At 34.2% G+C, this 20090-nt stretch overlaps 1 protein-coding gene across 1 annotated transcript; it reads right to left on the reverse strand.

The window, feature by feature from the left end:
• Nucleotides 1-246: 246 nt before the first annotated feature.
• LOC141656323 (uncharacterized) lies at nt 247-13124 on the reverse strand. The gene is made up of 20 exons (XM_074463173.1): nt 12939-13124; nt 11551-11663; nt 10747-10822; nt 10521-10663; nt 9836-9922; nt 9136-9219; nt 8096-8303; nt 7178-7263; nt 6628-6859; nt 6424-6547; nt 5927-6063; nt 4371-4479; nt 4091-4133; nt 3828-3996; nt 3242-3312; nt 3061-3154; nt 2254-2466; nt 1297-1506; nt 748-1083; nt 247-638 (listed from the first exon to the last, which is right to left on the reverse strand). Exons 1-20 carry the CDS (start codon nt 12954-12956, stop codon nt 513-515), a joined length of 2679 nt encoding a protein of 892 aa, XP_074319274.1. The 5' UTR covers nt 12957-13124; the 3' UTR covers nt 247-512.
• Between the last annotated feature and the right edge of the window lie 6966 nt (nt 13125-20090).

The raw sequence follows: 20090 nt of genomic DNA on the forward strand, positions 1-20090 counted from the left end.
TAACAACATTTTTTTGTAAAATGATGACATGTTACCCGTCTTATTTCAAACCAAAAGCAATGGTCTTAAGAAAAACGGACTGATGAGATAATCATCTACTTGTACGACTTCTTAGTAGAAGCACCGCCGTTTGTCGGACATTTTCTTGCTCCTTCCGTTCTACTGTTCTAGTCATTTATTTATCTTTGATTAATATAACCTTCACAAAAAATAAATACGGAGTAAAAGATAAACCAATGGCCAAAGTTTCATGAAACTCCGTCTGATAAGGCATCATACTTACCCTACTTTTATACATAAGGTAAATAAAGTATTAATCGGATTACAGACTAGTGAGGCGGCATTGAGCTTAGATTAACTACGCAGTAGGCATCTAGGATTAAGTATGAGCAATGTTGTACAAAATTTCCCAATGCACCTATTGCAACGAAAGACCATTAATGTTTACCAACTTAAAGTCCATATATACAGTTGTACACCTTAGGTCCAGGACATAGTCCAGAATTCCCTCATCAGAAAAGCCGATACATGCCGTTCTTTTGGTATATTACGAACTCAGCCTCTAGGCCAACGAGCAAATTCCTTATGTCGTCTTCACTTGAACCTTTAAAATGTTCCAAGATTTCATCCAAACCAACCTATACGAATAAGCTGGAAATGAGATGCCGAGAACTGTATTTAACTTCATTCTGCGTTTTTTTTTTTTTTTTGGTGGGTTGAACATTGAATAGCATATACTTAACTTACCCCATTCTCGTAGTTTTGAATCCATTCTGCTATAGAACTCTGAGTGGCCTCCAGTGGTCCGGAATTGTTGCTGTCCTCCTGATCGATTTTAGATCGTTTTGAGCTATGTTTATCGAAAGACTGATCCACAGGTGAAAGACCGGTTTCTTGGCTGTTGCCGTTCTTTGCAAATGTTTGGTCATCATCACAAGATCTCTTTGTAGGGGTGTTTGGCGACGATTCACTTGGCTTGGACTTGGGCACTTCAGTTTTATTATCTGAATGCATGGGCTCGAACGGAGAGGAGATCCCACAGCTCATCATTGCAAGGCACATCCTTATATGAGAGTAGCTTACCTAATAACATTATGGTAGGTAGTTAAACCAATTAAGGTGTGGAGTATGATGGAATTAAGCAAAACCGTCTTACAATCGACCCTCTACTCCCCCATTTACGGACAATTGCGGGAGACCTTAAGCCTTAAAGCATCAGGATAACATTCATGTTGTAATGACACAATAAACCAGAAAGGGGTGAAAAACAAAAACACATAGTTGGCAGCTACTTACATCTTCAGGTAATTCATCTTTGATAGGTTTCAGCTTCTCGGTCGAGCCAACCTTCTTAACTGCGCCCATTATATTTCCGAGCATTTCAGATGTTAGTTCAATCTCATCACAGAGTCTAGGCCAATCTACTTCGAACCCTTCTTGGGCAGCATCTAGAAGATAACCTAGAACAGTTCCTTCTTTAATTGGAGCAGATCTACCAGGGAAGTTCTATCATTAAAATAAGTACTTCAGTTAGAAGGCAGAATAAACGAGAGATTGAGATCAAGAAAGGCCTATTATTGGCTTCAGGAAAAAAAAAAAAAAAAAAAAAAAAAAAGAAAAGAAAAGAAAAGAAAAAAAAGGCCTATTATTGAATTTCTAAATAAGACACAAAGCAAGTTGGCTCAATTCGTCTTATAAGAGAAATGTTTGTGAGGTACTTGAGGTACAACGGTCTTATTTGAGTATTTGTGCAGATTGGTTATTCTTGTGTACAACTGCTATGAGGTTCAACATCGAATGAGGTCATTGTATGCATAAAAACAATGTAATTTGAGTTTGTGTGTGTTTTTTAAAGGGCACACAAAGGCATGCATAAATTGTGCAAAAATTCATTTTTTGGACTGAAAGAAACCTAAAATGTGAAGTAAAAACTATGGATAATGGGGCAAAAGAAAATGCATAAATAAAGAACAAGAAAATAACAATGGAAATCGCATAGTAGTGTGTCTCACCAACTACACCGTGTACATAAGGTGCGGCTAAGGTGCTCTGAGGTATTTTGACTAGTGCCTATCTTGAGCCAAGAAGCACATGAGACACACTTTTTACACTGAAGTGAAACATGCTCTAAGTAGAAATATAAGTGCATTTTTTCTTTTTTGTAATAACAAACATTATGAGTGGAAAATTCATCTTCAAAACAATAAACATGGAGTATTAAGAAATGCGACATGAAAGGAAAAAAAAACATACAGCAATCTTCTGAATGGATAGTCTGTTTTCATGCCACATTTTCCATGCTTCAAACTTGGCTGGTGTTAGTTTTCTTTGGTTGCCTGGTAGAGCAGTTACTTTTCTTGTTGGTAGAGTTTGTATGTTCATTTCTCCATCCAATGATAAGTTAAGTGTTTGTGACACGTTTCGAATTGCTTGAAGAAAATGATCTCCATGGGTTACAACAAGATGCTGCAGTATTTATAAAGTACAGTGTTAAATCCTCTTGGTGGCAATATAAAGCTAGAAAATGCAAGGAAGTTACGGAAAACAAAGTATCTGGAGTGAGAACCGAAACCACTGGCTGCAGGTAGACAATGCAATTGTTTTACGCTGGCTGCAGGTAGTCTAATTTTCAAGCATATCAAGAACTTAAGAGCACTCAATTCAAGTCCTAAATCTCTTAAACAAGAACCATGTAAATAACTGTTCACTACCTATGGGGCTTGACTTGCCCTGAATCCAGCTGATTGCTAAAGGCTCATCATGAGTGAAAAACCTAGGTTCATTTCAAAGTTCAAATACCTTTGAAACATCAACTCTGGGTATCTATACCCGGATATGGCAAAACCAAATTGTTCGTAATGAGTCTCCACAGGAAGTTTAAACAAAATTCAAAGGTAAAACGTTATAAGGAGATTGGGGCGAAGTTCAAACGATGGTCTTTTTCTTTAAGAACTTCAAAAGCTCATTGAGACTTGACCTCTATCACTGCTATTAGCAACTCGTGTCTCCATTTAAAACTCCTATAATTGCAACAGAAACTGTCAGATATGTCATCCGCACCTGATTGACACCATCAATGTTAGCTAGTCTTGCTTTAGTTGATGGTCTAACCAGTGCAATTTTCTTGATTGTTGCATCGCCACAAACAGCATATCTAAGGATCCAAAATTCAGGATATGAAGATCAATATAACCACTAAATTGTAGGATAATATAACGAAAACTAGAGAACGAAAACATACGGCGCAGTTCCTGCAGCTCTGGCTAATTTCATCCTCTCTTCTAGAAGTGCATGATAGAGCTTAGCCTCATCCTAATGAACATACGGCATAATGATGATTAGCAGAAAGCCAGAAACAGTATGAGATATATGTTACTCCTTCCGTTCCAATTAATAGTTATCATTGTTTGAAATTCCCCTAGCATATTTCAAACAAAGATAACTATTGACCGGAACGGAGCGAGTATGATTGATTATTCATTCCAAAAAGTTGACACAGTTCTAGCAGGTTGTATACATAACCTTTTCGGAACGTTCTAATAGGTTGTATACATTTTTTTTCTTGGCAAGTTTTTTATATATAATTACCACACTATCCAAGAATTCCAAGAATTCACCCCAGCGGCCTAGCCCTTCTTGTGCCACTTTTAAGTTAAAATGACATAAAGTAAGTTACTTTGCAATATGGCTCACGACCCTACAACGCATTGGCTTTTCCTAAATTATTATTCCAAAAGCAAGCATTGCTTAGATAGTTGGAGTACTATGTACTTTGTTAAACTACTGATATATATCCAATGGCCTGCTACTATATTTCTATTACCAACCTCTGATAAACCTTCACACTCGGAGGGAGTAGCACTTTTCAAACTTCCCACTTGAACTTGTGAGCTTTCAATCTCCTCGTCACACATCTCATCAAGTAATGGCAAGACCAAGGGTGGTTGCCAATCAGGGCGTGCAGAACTGAGGTATTGTGCTCCTTTGACACTGACACTGAATTGGAAACATATATGCAAAGACAAGCCCAGTGAACAACAAATTGACATATGTAACTTAGATGAAGCCTTTCAAAAGACCAATTGCTCACCTCACAAATCTGTAAATATCACTGACTGTCTCCTTCAGATAACCTATGAAATGTTCAAGTTAATCCAAAGATGCCGAATGAGCGTAGCAGTTGGGATTAAAGGTTTTATTTAAGATTGAGAAAAAGGAAATAAATGAAGGAAGGGTAATGAGCACAAATTACAAAACATGTAGAAAAAAGAAAGCATATATACTCCCTTACTTCAGGCAAAATGACAAAACCTATAGCTTAGCACATTTCACGGTAAAGTTGTAATAAATAGTTAACTCGCTTGACATACCTTGAGAAATCAGTACAGAAGCTAGAGCCTTCCACCAATTAGAAGAGTAGGCCTTCCCAAGGCCATGCAATGGGAGCCTGTCAAACTGAGCTTCGACAATTTTCTTTGACTTCAAAATATAGGGGGAAATAATGAAAAAGAAAAAAGAAAGTCAGTGTCAAAGGAACAATTAAACATTGATGTATACAGGAAAATTAAATCTTGAATACTTAGTCACAAGTCCTTTCAACTTAGCCGTGGAAGATTCTATTTTTTATTACAACTACACAGTAACAAACAGATCCTCTCGAATGAGGCCTATTTCTTTTTTTTAAGGTTACAAGAATCACAAACTGTGGGTCAAACTCCAGTCATAGAGCTATCGACAAATCACTTTGTTCCAGGCTAGATTAAAGTACAAGGCGTTAAGTAACTCCCAAACTACCATAAACACACAATGAAACTCACACGAAACAGAATCTTAAGAAGTAGCATAAGTAAACACCATTGATGGCATAAATCCTAAATATACAAAGATTGTACTATGTGACTATGTCCATCCCATTTATAATGTCCTCTTTTAACTTGGTAGTTAACTTCAACCATCAGTTCTCACTATATATAATAGTTATAACTTCCATAATAAAAACTGAAAATAGTTGTTTCGATGAATCAAAGATGACAAATTTGAAATAGTACCTTAACACATATAATAGGAATTAGTGGTAAATTGACCATCGAAGTTAACAGGATATTATAAATGGGACGGAGGTCGTAGTAGCAAGAGTTCTCTGGGATGACAACCGTCAGAATATAAAAAGGTACCACCATAAAAAAAATGTGTGCACATAGAAGTGGTGTAACTAAAAAATGTGTGCAAGCAAATGTGGGACTGTTGCTTTTGTTAACCATTTCCAGCAGTAACGTATTTCAGATTGTTGTTGGGTCAATGAATGCAGTCTTGCTACAATGGAAACAAACAGATAGTTATGAAAAGAAATGATATTAGCAAGTCGCAAAGCATCTCGAATTTAGGCAATAATGAAGCACTTCTCAAACAACACTCAGCATTTTCTGGCAAGGTAGTAGATTAACCATAGAGATAAGGTCATGTACATCCGACCCATACCCCACGACAAGCAAGGAGCTATTGAAACACTAAAGCAATAATGTCGTAAATAGCGCTGGGAAACATTGACAAGACCTGAAATCCCAACATAAACTGGATACAAAGTCAACGGGTTAGACTTTAGAGTTGAGAATTCAAAACTTCATTAAATAATTTGAACATGACCCAGGGACAAATTTATTTTGGCCAGGATAGGAGGAGGGAGACACAAGTAACCATTTATGATGGATTCAAAAAGCAACCTAGTAGCAGCACGAAATCAAACTTTCAAAGTAGGGGAAGGGAAAATAATTGAACTGAATAACGTAGGGACTTTCCTTGACCGTCAAGCATATAGTACATTCTCATACTCCCATTCTGGCAAAAAAACTGATATTTGGACCCATACTCTCATTACAAGATAGCAGCAGAACATCAAGTGTAGAATATAATCTTTGAGCAAGCTTACCCGAGAGCCTCGAAGAACATCAATAGGCAAATTAAGCCCCCAGTTTCCTCGGCATGATTTAATACAAGTCATTAGAAGAAACGCTTCTCTTGACACATCTCGCTCCTTCCGTGTAGTGGTGCAGTTATCACAGTTCCCTGTAACCATTTGATTTCAAACATTATAACAATAGAATAAGGGTAAAGAAAGCCATCGTGAAGAAAAGTCAGGGATATCATCTGACAGTAAAAAAAACTTAAGAAGATGATTGTTAATACATATTGCCAGATAAAACCAATCTTAAACAATACACTGCGACAGGCACCTTTGGTCCTCTTAGCAAAAAGTGGTAAGGAGTAATATTAGCGTATAAAGAGCACAATGTGGTTGCGTTTATATCAGCCATGGCCTTTTTACAAAGTCTCAGCTCCCCTCACAATGTGATATGTTCATTGAAAGCAAAATTTCTTATGCACTAAAAAAAGATGTTATTAGTTGAAAGCATCTCAATAACATACCGCAAGCTTCTGCTGGGACTTTTTCACCAAAATGTTCCAATAAGAATTTCCTTCTGCAATTTGTCAGCAAGCAATACTGCTGTGCGGCCTTCAGAGACTCTACAACAGCTTTTCGTTGATTTTCCTAAAGGTCATCAATGGCACATTGGCAACAACTAAGCATTAAGGGAAACCAAAACGAACAAAGAACCAAAAAGAACATACTGTTTGCAAGCCGCTGCAATAGAAATCCGATTTTGCGAAGTCACTTCTAGAGTAATAGAGCCAGCACGCAGAAGCTATGCCATCTCTGCCACATCGTCCACTCTCCTGGTAGTATGTTTCTAAACTTTTGGGACATCCATAATGTATCACATGCCTTATGTCTGGTTTATCAATGCCCATACCAAAAGCAATAGTAGCAACTACGACACGCAACTCATCTCTAATGAATAACCTGGACAAACCAATGAACGTAATGTGATTCAGAAGAGGGGAATGAACAAACAGGCAAAACAGCACATAGGTATTACAAGTTTACAGAGCTAGTGGGGGATCTCATTTTGTTCATATAAAAAACATCAGTTAAAATGAGAAAACACCAATTTGAATAAAAATGAATCTATGAGGTACAATATTGCATTGTAATACAGCCAAAAGACTATTGGAATCGACATTGGAGACAACATCAATTAGATCAATAATGATTATTCTCTTATAAGTTACATGAACGATCTATTACAGCTACCGGATAAGATACAAGCTGGGTACTTACTTATGTGTCTGTTCCCGAGTTCTATTATCCATTTGACCATGATACATACCAGCCTTCACCTGTGCACTTTGAAGCAACTGGTGTATCTAATAAAATAAAAATACACAAGGAATCCAAATTAGTTGGAGATAAAGACTTGAGAGAAATAAGTGAACTGTACTGTTTGCAAAACTACTTATATTTTATGCGTTTTAGGCATATTGTCCTCAGGAATTGTACTGTATTGCAAAACTACTTATATTACAAAACTACTTAGATTACATGTCATTCTTGTCCAGGAGCATGAATTTCTCCTTGCAGAAGAAAGGAGGTGTCAACTGTATCCTTTTTCACAAACTTTGAGAAATATCCATTCAGGAAATATTAGGTATTTGAAGATTACGTTCAAAACTCTGTCCCGACATGTCTTTGAAGAAATGCTTGAATTATAAATATACTGAGCTGACATGTGATACCACATCAAATGACATCACATATGGGCTCCATATTTAAGTATGCAGTTAGATGCCGATGGAGACCTCAGTGGACAAAAAAATGGGGATGCAGAGTCTTTCAAGTCTGAAACAGTTTTTCGTACAAATATGAATATTGTTATAAATGTGAGCCTTTTAATATGTGATATGGAATCTAAGTTATGAGTTCTTCAGATGACGAACTGTTAACTTCTGGAACCAAAAGAGGCCGTAAGTTCCATTCACAATAGTAACAGCTAACCTATGCCTTAATGCCACTGCCCACCGCAGTATCCATGAAGTGTGGACCCAACAATGCAACCCAGGAAAACAGAAAAGTAACCTGCAACATTGTCACTCCAGGTTGCCTATGTTCTATTAAGGCAATTGAAAATGAAAACATTGTGCTTTTGCTACAAAAGTAAAAATAACTTCTCTATCTATTAAGATGATAAGATCACAATACCTGCTCAACATCTTTAACTGTGAGGCAGTAAATGATTGTTGATCCAGCACTAGCCACTGACTTTATGACTTCTTGTACAAGCTCGTCCAGGAAAGAGGAGTCACGACTAATAGATTTCACACCATAGAAAATATTCTTACGATCAAACGAGCCAACAGCAATGTAAGGATCCTTCAAGTTCAATGATCTAACTATGTCTAAACGAACCCTGAAATAGAAGAAATAAGAAATTTCAGATGTTGGCCTTCCAAAAATACTAGTGATTAACAACAATTACACACTATATCTCCATTACCAATAACTAACATCATCTGATTAAAATGAAACATATAAAAACAAATTCAGTAAGCCGTCCAGATCAGCAGGTCTAATGCATCAAAACAAATTTCAAGGCATATGTAAGCGTTCGAATGCTTAGGGACACTTGTGCAAAAGAAAAAAAAGAAAAAAAAAATTGTACATGCCGAGGATCACGGATTGAATTACATCACATCATAATAAGGAACAAATAATGGAGTTACCAGAACGAATGCAGGTTTGGAATAGACTTGTATCCCTTGACAGGTCACTAACTTAAGTAATACAGATATTGTAGTGTTACAGCAACTTAAGCACAGAGGAGTTAAAACAGTGTCAGGCAGAGTTTTGAAAGTTTGATGGAGTCTGGAGATGCAAAGAGTCATTGCCACAAAATAGTGTAGTGGAAGCAAGAAAGATAAGCAAAAGTGAATGGCCGAAAAGAGAAGTCCCTATTTGCTGCTGTAGATCTATATGATTCTTCTAATATTATTATGAACGATCTCTGACAGCAAGAAAAGAGACTTCCTAAGTGAGAAAACACCTCCTGTCTCAAAACGGTTGTAAAGGTTCTTAGATAATGTCCAACATTGTGTCCAAATTAATAAATATCCTTTATGGTAATAAGCGACGAACAACCAAATGATATCATTTTTAAATAAATTAAAAGTGACTACCATTTCAGGGTGTATCGAAGTAAAACAAGCACAAATTTCCATATGGGGGGCTATATATTCACTTACTTTTCTGTTGCAGTTGCAGTCAAGCTGACAAATGGAACATCTGGGAGAATTGGACGCAATTGGTCCAGCTTTTTGTACTCCACCCTGAAAAAAAAATGTAGAAAGAAAGTCAACAACATTGATGGGATTCACGGATAAACTTTGCAGGAACTGTGGATCAAAGTGAATGACATGTTCAGTGAAACGCAATTTCAGCCAAACTCATAGGATGGGTGACAAGTACCATACTTGTTGTTGACTACTATACAATTTCAGGCAGACGGCACACAAGAGTAAACCAAGATACCAGTTATGAAAGAACAGAATAGTACAGTTGAGAATACTTGAGATCATGAATACTAGCCGCATGAGTAAAGAACAATTGAAAAATTCTAAGAGAGAAGATTTGCGAGGTCATAGTATAATTGTATAAAATCAAAAAAGGCATCAGAAGGTGAGGTATACCACTAGTTAATTTTTTGAAAATTCAGCATCACATAAGCATCAGAGACAAATAAAAAATGTTGGCAATAACTTCATGATTCGAAGAGCAATAGACCATTGTTGCACCAGTGTACAGAAAATACGCGCCTTCGGTAAATAGAAAAAGACCGTGTACTGTAATGTGTAGACAAAGCAGAAGCTAGAAGTATTAACGATATCTCAAATGTAAAGAATAAATGATAAGTAAAAAATAAAAATGAAACGCTATCACTATAACCTGAAATTGTGCCCCCATTCAGATATGCAGTGTGCTTCATCCACGGCCAAAAGACAAATTCCAATCTTGAGCAAGTTTGTCCAAAAGCTGCAAACGTAGAAAAGACAGGGACGCACATTTAAGGCAGGCAAGCAGTAAACAATTTTACAAGTAGGTAGATCGATGAATTTTGTTTGTGAGCATACCAGGTGGGATGTTAAGAAACCCAAGAGAGACAGCATAAGACACGAGTGTATAAACATAAAGGCATTTGAAATTTGGATAACGGATAAAAGGTCATGAGTTCATGTCTTCATGATAAAACTCGGGAGAATAAATAGTTTGAGGACTCAAGCAAGAAACATAGAGACTATAACTGTTTTTGTAATGGCCCGCCGAGAGTACGGCAGAAATCAGACTTCAGTAACATGCATGGTAGAAAAGACTAACCCATAATGAAAGGCTCAAGCAAAAGGCAACTATTGCAATCATCTCAGATCACAAAACAGATTAATTATTCATAAAAGACATCAAACATATCCCCTGTGGCTTTTCAAGATATGCAGGAGTTCACCTATGTGAAAACTGAGTCATTTATCAGCATCAACTAGATGGACATACGAGTTGATGTAAAGTAAGGAGCATATAAGTGACAATGCAGACTCAACAGAAGAGAAACATATGCAAAATTTAACGTAACCTTCACCTCTTAGAAATCGACAATGCTTTCTCAGGGGTCATGAATAACAAACTATAACTGCCAGTTTCAGCTTTGGCCTGCACTGTTCGATCTGTTTGAGTAGAACCCATGTAGTCCGCACTGATGCCACGTTGTTTCAGAGCCATTACCTAACAATCAACAGTCATGATTACGTCCCCTAGCTGGCCACTAAAGCGATGGGAAAACAAAAAATAATGACCATAATAATCACCTGATCCTGCATCAGAGATAGCAGTGGGCTGATCACAACGCCAGTTTTCCCGGCAATCAAAGGGGGAACTTGATAACTGAAATGAAGCCAAGAGATTAGGCAACCCGTGTAGAAACAAAGTATGCAATAAACAAAACATCCAGTCACCAACATCGGCTTTTGGCAGTTAAGTAGCACATGAATCCTGAAATTGCCATACCAGCCCAAAAACATAACAAATAAACTCAAGCAGCTAAAGATATTGTTACATAGATGTGTATTAAGAAAGGAGTTTTAACGTTTCTGGTACACAGAAACAGTGTCGGAAGCTAATCACACTCGTTATGGGCTATTTCAAGCACACAATTGTATCAACGGCATTTGCAACACAATTAAGGGATAAAAGCTTAATTTTGAGCTAAGAGTGAAAGAAAGAGTAGTCAGTTACCCTTATAAATCATAGTTAAATAACGCCATAAAATCAAAATAGATAATAATTACCAGCAATAAGCAACAAAAAATCATCTGGAAACAAGATACATGATCAGCAATGAGCTCAAGCTTGCAGTTTTCACAGTTATGACTTATGAGGAGACTTGACTAGCTTACACACCAATGCAGCCTACAACAAAAACCATTACGAGCTAAACTAACGAACATGCAAAAATTTAATGGTCGCCTCGCAACGAGCAATTTCGATATTGTATCCCCAGAGTACTTCTTAACATCAAACCTAATCTAAAGTTTTAACAACTAACATTCCCTCAGAAATGGGATCGAATTTAAAATGGAATAACAAACATGATGAGATGAATGTTGACGAACCAAAGAGATTTGCCGCTGCCAGTAGCCATGACAACCAAGCAATCCTTTCCTTCCAGAACTTTCTCAATTACTTCCTTTTGGTATGGCCGAAACGTCGAGAAACCAAAGAATTTCTGCAGCACCAAAAATTATACTCATATGTAAAACAAACTTATTAATCAAAATGATAGCATTGGCTCAAATTTGAACTACTAGTGTCTAAACTAGACCTACTGAAACTCAGAATCTCTACAATCACCTACACATTATGCAAAACAAAAGCAACAATTAAGATGTCATTACTCAAAATCAAACAACATTTTTTGAACTAGTACTCACAAAGCTAAGATTTTCTGCAGCACTACAGTGATTAAAATGTCATATACTCATTCGAACTACGATGTTAAAACCAGAACTAACAAAACTCGTAATCTTTACAATCACCAAAACATCCACATTATGCAAAGCAAATACTGTAATTACAGTGTCATATACTAATGTTAGAAATACAGTGTTTAAACTAGACCTACCAAAACTCACAATCTCTATAAACGCCGAATATCACACATTTATGTTAAAACAAATACAGTAATTAAAATGTCATATACTAATGTCCGAATTACAGTGTTTAAACTAGACCTACCAGAAATCATAATCCCTAGAAACACCAAATATCATGCATTATGTAAAACAAATACAGCGTTCAAACTTAACCTAACATAATTCAGATTTTCAGCAGAAAATCACATTTTGCAAAACATATACAGCAATTCAAATGTCGTACACACTCAAATTCAAACTACCGCGTTTAAACTTAACCTATCAAAACTCAGATTTCCGGCAACAGCGAAAATTAAAATACAGCAATTAAATCAGCTCAAATTAAATTGAGCAACGGTACTTAAACTTAACCTAATCAACTCAGATTTTTGGCCTCAGCCGAAAATCACACATTATGCAAAACATATACAGCAATTCAAATGTCATACACTCAAATTCAAACTACCGCATTTAAACTTAACCTATCGAAACTCAGATTTCCGGCAAAAGCGAAAATTAAAATACAGCAATTAAATTAAGCAACGGTACTTGAAATTAACCTAATCAACTCAGATTTTCGGCCGATGCCGAAAATCACACATTATACAAAACAAATACAGCAATTGAAACGTCATTAAATCAAATTAGAACTACAGTATTCAAACTAAACCTAACTAAACAAAGAACTTCCGCAAACAAATACAGTAATTGAAATATCATATTCTAAAATTTCAACTATGATATTCAAATTTAACAACAAAATTACGATAATAGCATTATATAACAGCAAAATCATCAACAACCAGTAATAATCCACAAAATAAAGAAAAATAGTGAATGAAAATTGAAGGAGAGAGAAATGTATTTACTTTTAGAGTAGTCTCCATTTTCCGAAACGCGGTATTACGTTGCGGCGGCGAAGACGACGGCAACGGCGGCGAGAATGTTTGTCGCCGTACGATAACTGTATGTGTAAATTAAAGTGTCGATAAAGTTTAGCGTCACTAGTTTTCAGTCGTTTTATATGCACAGTTTTATAGTGGGGGTATGGGGACACTGTGTCTATGTGGACGTCCTTTTGTGCTCTATGGTTTCCCGCTTCTTTTTTCACCGCGTCATTTCTCGGGTTTAGACTTTAGATGATGGTAATTTATTTCGTAGTTGCTCATTCATGTACATAAATTACTCTATCATATACTTTTTGCCATTATTTTTCCATTCTTTACCCTTCCCCAAAAACAAAATAAACAAACTCTCTCTAATTTCTTTCCTCGCAAAATTAATCAAATCCGTCAAATTGCTCAATTATGAACGTTAGTTCTCATGTCGATCAAGAAATAATTCAAATTTATTAACTTTATCAATTATTCTATATCAAATTAAGGAGATTAAATTAATTTAGACCAATGAAATTAGGGTTTGAAGAAATTATTAACGACGAAAAGTAACGATGGCTATGACGTACTAGGGGCAGCAGGTAAAGCATACGAAATCAGTTATTCACATGGAAACTCCAAATAGAAGGAATAATAATTTATTTATGTCCAGCGAAGAACTTCCTATGAAATAGGAATTGACAAAAACCAGTGTTAATCAAAAGTTTAGGAATAGCAATACAGTGTACAAGAAACGGCATAATGAGGTCATGATTCATGAAGGCAGTTGCACGAATTTGTGTTACTCGACAAACCAAATCACGCTGACGTGAGCTATGCCAGAAATTCGACCGTCGGCCAGCCTGGTGTAAAACCAGTTGACACTTCTGGCGTTGAGGGAGTTGTCCGGTGATGGTCTAGGTGGTGCGGCTTCTGGCATTTAGGGGTCGTCGGCTGGTGGTTGAATTGGGTGGTGTGATTTGTGACTAATTGAGAAAACGGATGGGTAAAAATAATAAGGGTATAATGGTCATTTATGTCCATGATTGAGTAAATCATGTCCATGAATGAGCATGACCCATTTATTTTCCAAGTTGCTATTTCATATAAATAGGTCTTGGTATAGACGGGTGGGGCGAACAGACGGGTAAAGACCTCTAATAAAATGGGTAGGGGAGACAAGGTGGGGCACCTCCCATGTGCTTCCCACTTTATGGCAAATGGGTATTTTATGAGGGAAAATGGTATCCGTTTATGCGTATAGACGGATAGTGTCCGTCTATAATAAAAATTTGTGATTTCATATACAGTTATTATTATCTTGTACGCGTTTTACACATTTTGTGATTATTTTTTCTAAACTATTATTTTCATATGGAGTAATTTTATATTTTTTTCCACTCAACACTTTGTCAATCTATTTATCTATCTATTTATACAATATAATTAAAAGGTTATCTAAAACAAATGTGGCATGGCAAATGTGACATTGCAAGTTCGGGTTTTTATCAAAAAAAAAAAAAAATGTGTCATGGCAATATCATAATCCACATATTATCAATATATACAATAAAGTTTAAAAGACTACCTAAACATTAAATTTTATTACTTGGGCCATTTTTACAATTAATTTGTGTAAAAATTGTTATTTACCACCTTATATTTACCGTATTTTACAAACTACCGCCTTATATTTCGTTTATTACAAATAACCACCTACTACATTACAATGTATACTAGTTTTACTCCCGTGCAAAAAAAAATGCACTGGTCGGTTTTAAAACTATGATATACTGAGCTCGTATGAATATAATTAGACATAATATTTATTTTATCAGCAATTAAATAAAAAAAATATGAACTGAAATTAAATTGGAGAATTGTACTTAACCTTTAACAATAAAGCAAATAAATTCCCCAACACTTAAGTAAAAACGTGCAAATTTCAATTAATTGTTGCTAAGATCATGGATAGGCCTCACATTAGAAAATTAATTTTCTTCTGCTAAAATAAGGAGTCAATCAAAAATTGTTATCTTTTATACTATGTAGATATCCGAACTCCCACCATATTTCGTTCCCGATCATCATTTAGCATAATTCTCGACTCGTTAAATTAATATACTATAATTCTCATCTCTAGTTACCAATAATGTTGCATTTAATCTAACTCTTATTAGTTATATGTATAAGTGAGACCGTCTCATTTCAGAAATTCACACCTCACAAGTCATTTATCCAAAATACTTCATAAGTTACTCACCATCAATACCACCTAAATCACCCATGCGTCCATAAATACCCTCAATCTAATTTGTTTAAGCCCGTGCAATAATTGCACGGGATTAAATATGTATTCGTTTTACGGGGTGAGCGTGTAACTTTAATTTATACAAAAATATATTCATCCAAAATTGTAAAACTACTATTACCAACCTTTATAGAAATAAAGAGCTTTTACACGATTATACATTTTCATAATATTTACTCATATATATCAAGAACTGTTGGACATAGAAATGAGTGACTCGGAAGTAAAAAAGCCGACATATAAAAAAATCTGGGTATTAAAATCTTGATTTGCCAATACTAAATTTGGTTCATCAGCCCAACAATTTAGTGTGGATGACCCGTCCATGTTAATGAGCTACAAACCCTCATGTGTCGATACTCTATAGTGTTTTGCTCATTCACTCACATTCTCTCGTCTTTCAACTTCTCATATGCGCAACTTTCTTCCTCGCTACCTTACCACTTATATATTTACTCTCCCCATTGTCAATTACTTTACAGAAAACATTAATCCATTCTTACGGGAACAACATTGACATGTTATATGATGTGATAAAATTTAAGAATTCCATCCATTTTAGGAGGTTTGATAAAATTATCTATCTTTTTTTATTTTTATTTTTTTCGTAGCATTTTCTCATGAGATTTTGTACTCCATTTTATAGCAATTTATATTTGCAACTGATAATTCATTTTTAAAATATTAATAATAAATTATTTGCGTTTCTCATTTCTGTAGTTATTTAGATTTGTCACGTGCATTTTATTAAAATTATTCATTCAGGCTATTTGAATCTTGTTTTTTTTTTTCAACCTTATTTTTTCATGCATTATGAATGTGATGATTTGATTTTGGAAAAATAGAAAAATTATCTTATTAATTTAGGAGATTAATCAGTTTTTTAATTTGGTTGTAAAAACTGATTTAACCACTTATACGTTACATCAAGTATCGAATTCTTATATGATGTGATTATTAACATAAAATTATTTCATCATCAAATCAGAGTTGATCACATTTCTTATATCACATTTATTTGGAGTAAAAAAAAATTGAATTTTTTTAGTTTTTTTCCATCAAGATATATATTAAAATCCAGACCAATGTTAATTTTATGTATAAGGATGTATGAGAATATGAATTTGCTTGTGTACATTTTAATTTTATCTGTCAAGGTATTCAAGAAGTCGATTTTTTTGGAATTGTAATTTATTAGTATTAATTTGTCGTCGTTTAATATAAGATTTTTTATGCAAATTTCTACTTTTTTATATTTTATTATTTTTACTGTAAGATTGAATGTAACTATTTTTTTTTATCATAAGCATTTTTAACATATGAATATATGAATATATATGAAATTTATGTAATCTAATCTAAAATGTGAAATGAAAAGCAATTAAATTAAATCATTTCTCAATCCCACGTTCTAATTAACTTCTAATTGTCAATTTTTTTTTCCCTCAAAATGAGGAACCAATAAAAAGGCAAGAAAAAACCCATTTTTTATACTATGTAGATTTGTTTCTTTAGCCCGTAGAATATTTTTCAACATAACCTTTTCTCTAGTAGTTTGTTCAGGATAGATTAGACCTTCCTGTTTTTTTATGCATTTTTGGCGAGTCACAACAACACGCTTGGCTAAGCTTCGTACAATACAATTGCAAATTAATAGTTGAGATGAAAGAATTACGGAAAACTAAGAAAAAAAATAAACTTACTTCCTCCACTCTACGCGCTATTTCTATCTGAATTTCAGATTCTTATTCCTTATTGAAATGTTCAATAAATTTACGGGTTTCACTAATGGTTATTTCAACCCTTTCTCGCTTCAGATTCTCCACCATTTTTTAATAACTACACTAATCATTATCGGAAAAATAGTGTAGCGAACCATTCTTATATGCCCTTTGGGATATTGAAAAAGAACTACAATGTCCATCATCTGAAACTTTTTCAAAGTGTAGCTTCATTTTTGTTGCATCATCGCTATGACCTCGTAGCTCTTCAAGTGTTGTCAAACGAACGTCTTTCGCTTTCCCCCCGAACAAGAAAACGAAAGTTTTAAACCAATGATCTTGAGCAAAAAATCTCATATAAAAAAAAGGAACATCATGTTCATCTGTCGTCTATAATGAAGTTTTCAAGCTCAATTCTTTTTGGTTATTTCGATACCTGTATCATATTGTATTAGGAATTAATTCTTTCAGAAAATCTCACAACAATCAACCTACTAATCAAAATACGAATTAAACTCTACACATTACAAGCTTGATACATCAATAAAACATAATTTTCACACAAATTCGATCTTTTTGTAATAATATAAATTCTAGAATATTGAAATAAAACAAGAATTAAAATCTACACATTACAAGTTTGATACATCAATAAAACCTAATCTTCACACAAAACTGACTTATAGACTATGACCATAATTTACTAAACTTTTACCATAGATTATTAGTATTTGGCATGAATATTCTTACGTTTATTAATGTTTTGCCACGATTATTGTTATTATTGTTTTTATTGTCTTTCATTTTTTTCCTCTTGTTTATTATACTCCCTCCATCCCGATCATCCCCTATCTACTAAATGAATAGGCGAACTCTATCATTTTTCCGCCAAAAAGCATATTCTAAAAAAATGGAAACTAATGATAATTATGTTCATTCACTAAATAAGGAAACTTACAATTACAATTTAATCATCTATTATATTTTCATTAAAATTATTTTTTTCATCAAATTATATTATTTTCATTAAACTCTAAATTATATTATTTTAATTAAAATAAAAAATTTGATATAAAACAATAAATTGCTAAATCTTTTATTAATCTTATTATTAGATGATGAGTTGACCCATATTCTGTATAAAACGATCGTTGTTATTACTTTCATGACAAAGAAAATTGAAAAAAAAATATAAATTGAAACTCATTAGTTTTATGCTATAAAAATATTTTCATCAGAATATATTTCAACTCATTACTCAATTCTCTTAACTAATTTTTAGTTCTAACTTTTATTTATCCAAGCAAAATATAATGAGAACAAATATAAACAATTACAAGGTATCAATATTATATAAATAATTTTATAAAAATATTAAACTTTAAATACCGTGCATATAATGCACGGGCGTAAAAAGTAAAATAAATGGACATGCATGATTTAACAATTTTGCGAAAGAATAGTACATTAATCAATTAGATTACTTGGTGAATAGGTTAGTCATATATACACACCTATTTCTATGTTGTTGCCTTAATTTCTATAAATTGAATTTGACAATTAATATTTATAAAAGAAAATACCCAAAGAAACTGCGCCAATTTTTTTTTCAAAACAAAAGCTGGATATATACAGTTATGAACATGATGAAGTATCATTATTATCATAATTGTCGTCGTCGTCGTCATCATCATCATCTAGAAGTTTCCGTTTTCCTTTTCCATTGTCGTTGAGTTTGGCGCCTTGAATAGCAATAGATGAGGTTGCACGATGATCAATTGAAGAACAACTTCTGGACAAAGAAGGCGATTGACGTGTTTTTGTGGGTGGGCACGTAACAACCTTATTTCCTTGAACATCGTACGACGTTACCTCGTCATCTTGATTAGGTAGCCTACATTTCTCACCCAATATAATTCTCTTAGTCCATAATGACTCGTTCTCATGTTTCTTTCTAAGATCGGTTAAATCCGACGCTTTGTCCTTAACTTCCGACACTTTTCCCTTAAATTCCGAAGCTTTATCTTTGATCTTCATAGACATTCTCATGCTTATGCTCGATGTTAGCTTTCTTGCGGATGTTGTCTTGGACATATAATTTTGTAAAGACGATGTTTTGTCAATCTTTGGTTTCAATTTTCCAACGGGAAGATCCCCTAATTCTAGTCTTGTCGCCGAAGGGGGTGGTGGTAGTGGCCTAGAAAATTGATCATCATCGTTTGTGCTTGTTCCGTCAGCATTTGCCTGCAATTGCGATTCAGCCTGTTGTGGATTTGTAGTATTAATATCACCTTCCTTTGTTGCATTTTCAGCATCTGTATTAGAAGATTTAGAGGTTTTCTTTGGCCACAACCCACATAAACCAGAAATTGTAGCTACCAAAGCTACCATCCAAATAAACGTCAATATTATTGAAATTCTATGTTCAACTTGTGTTATCTCTTCCATAGGAATTGTCCTTCCCATGGTTGAGATATCACTTTTTTCAAAATGTGTACAAGCACTTTTACGAAATTAATTATTCTTGTAAACTTTCATAAACATGGATGTTTTTCTAAGGTTATAACCACTTTCAGGGGAAAGAAACTTTGTAATGTTCCCTGAGCAAGAAATGCACGACCTAACATAACATAGTATCTTTAAACTGGGTTTGAAATATATTTTCTTGGCCTCCAAATTGAAAAAATCTTGGATTATGAAAAATTATAACACAAACCAGATGAGATAAACAATTTTCATGATTATGCCTTATTTCAATTTAAATACGAGTTAGATATATATATATATATATAAAAATAGATTTGTATAGGAAACAAATATTTGTGCGCCCTTCTATATATATGTATATCGTACCTTTGTAATCTAAGTTATGTAATTAAGATCAAAAGATGAATAATATTCTATATTTTCCAAAGAAAAAGTTAAATTGACAATATGTTTTCACATTTTCATTTAAAAGAAATTTTAAAGAAAAGGTAAAAACTGGTTTTTCATTTGTTATCTTGAATGTTGTAAAATTAAATGGTAGCAAATGTGAAAAAGAGAGATGCAATATGATCAAAAATACCAGAATTACATTTGCGTTTAATTGACAGCTGTGGATAACACTATTAA

The sequence above is a fragment of the Silene latifolia genome, chromosome 5, assembly GCF_048544455.1.
Source record: "Silene latifolia isolate original U9 population chromosome 5, ASM4854445v1, whole genome shotgun sequence".
NCBI lineage: Eukaryota > Viridiplantae > Streptophyta > Magnoliopsida > Caryophyllales > Caryophyllaceae > Silene > Silene latifolia.

What these genes read in the sequence shown, in the direction of transcription:
- LOC141656323 (XM_074463173.1), bottom strand. An exon ending in AGTGTGAAGGTTTATCAGAG is followed by an intron (nt 3,313 to 3,827) that starts GTTGGTAATAGA and finishes TATGTTCATTAG; the next exon opens with GATGAGGCTAAGCTCTATCA. An exon ending in ACATTGATGGTGTCAATCAG is followed by an intron (nt 2,467 to 3,060) that starts GTGCGGATGACA and finishes TAAATACTGCAG; the next exon opens with CATCTTGTTGTAACCCATGG.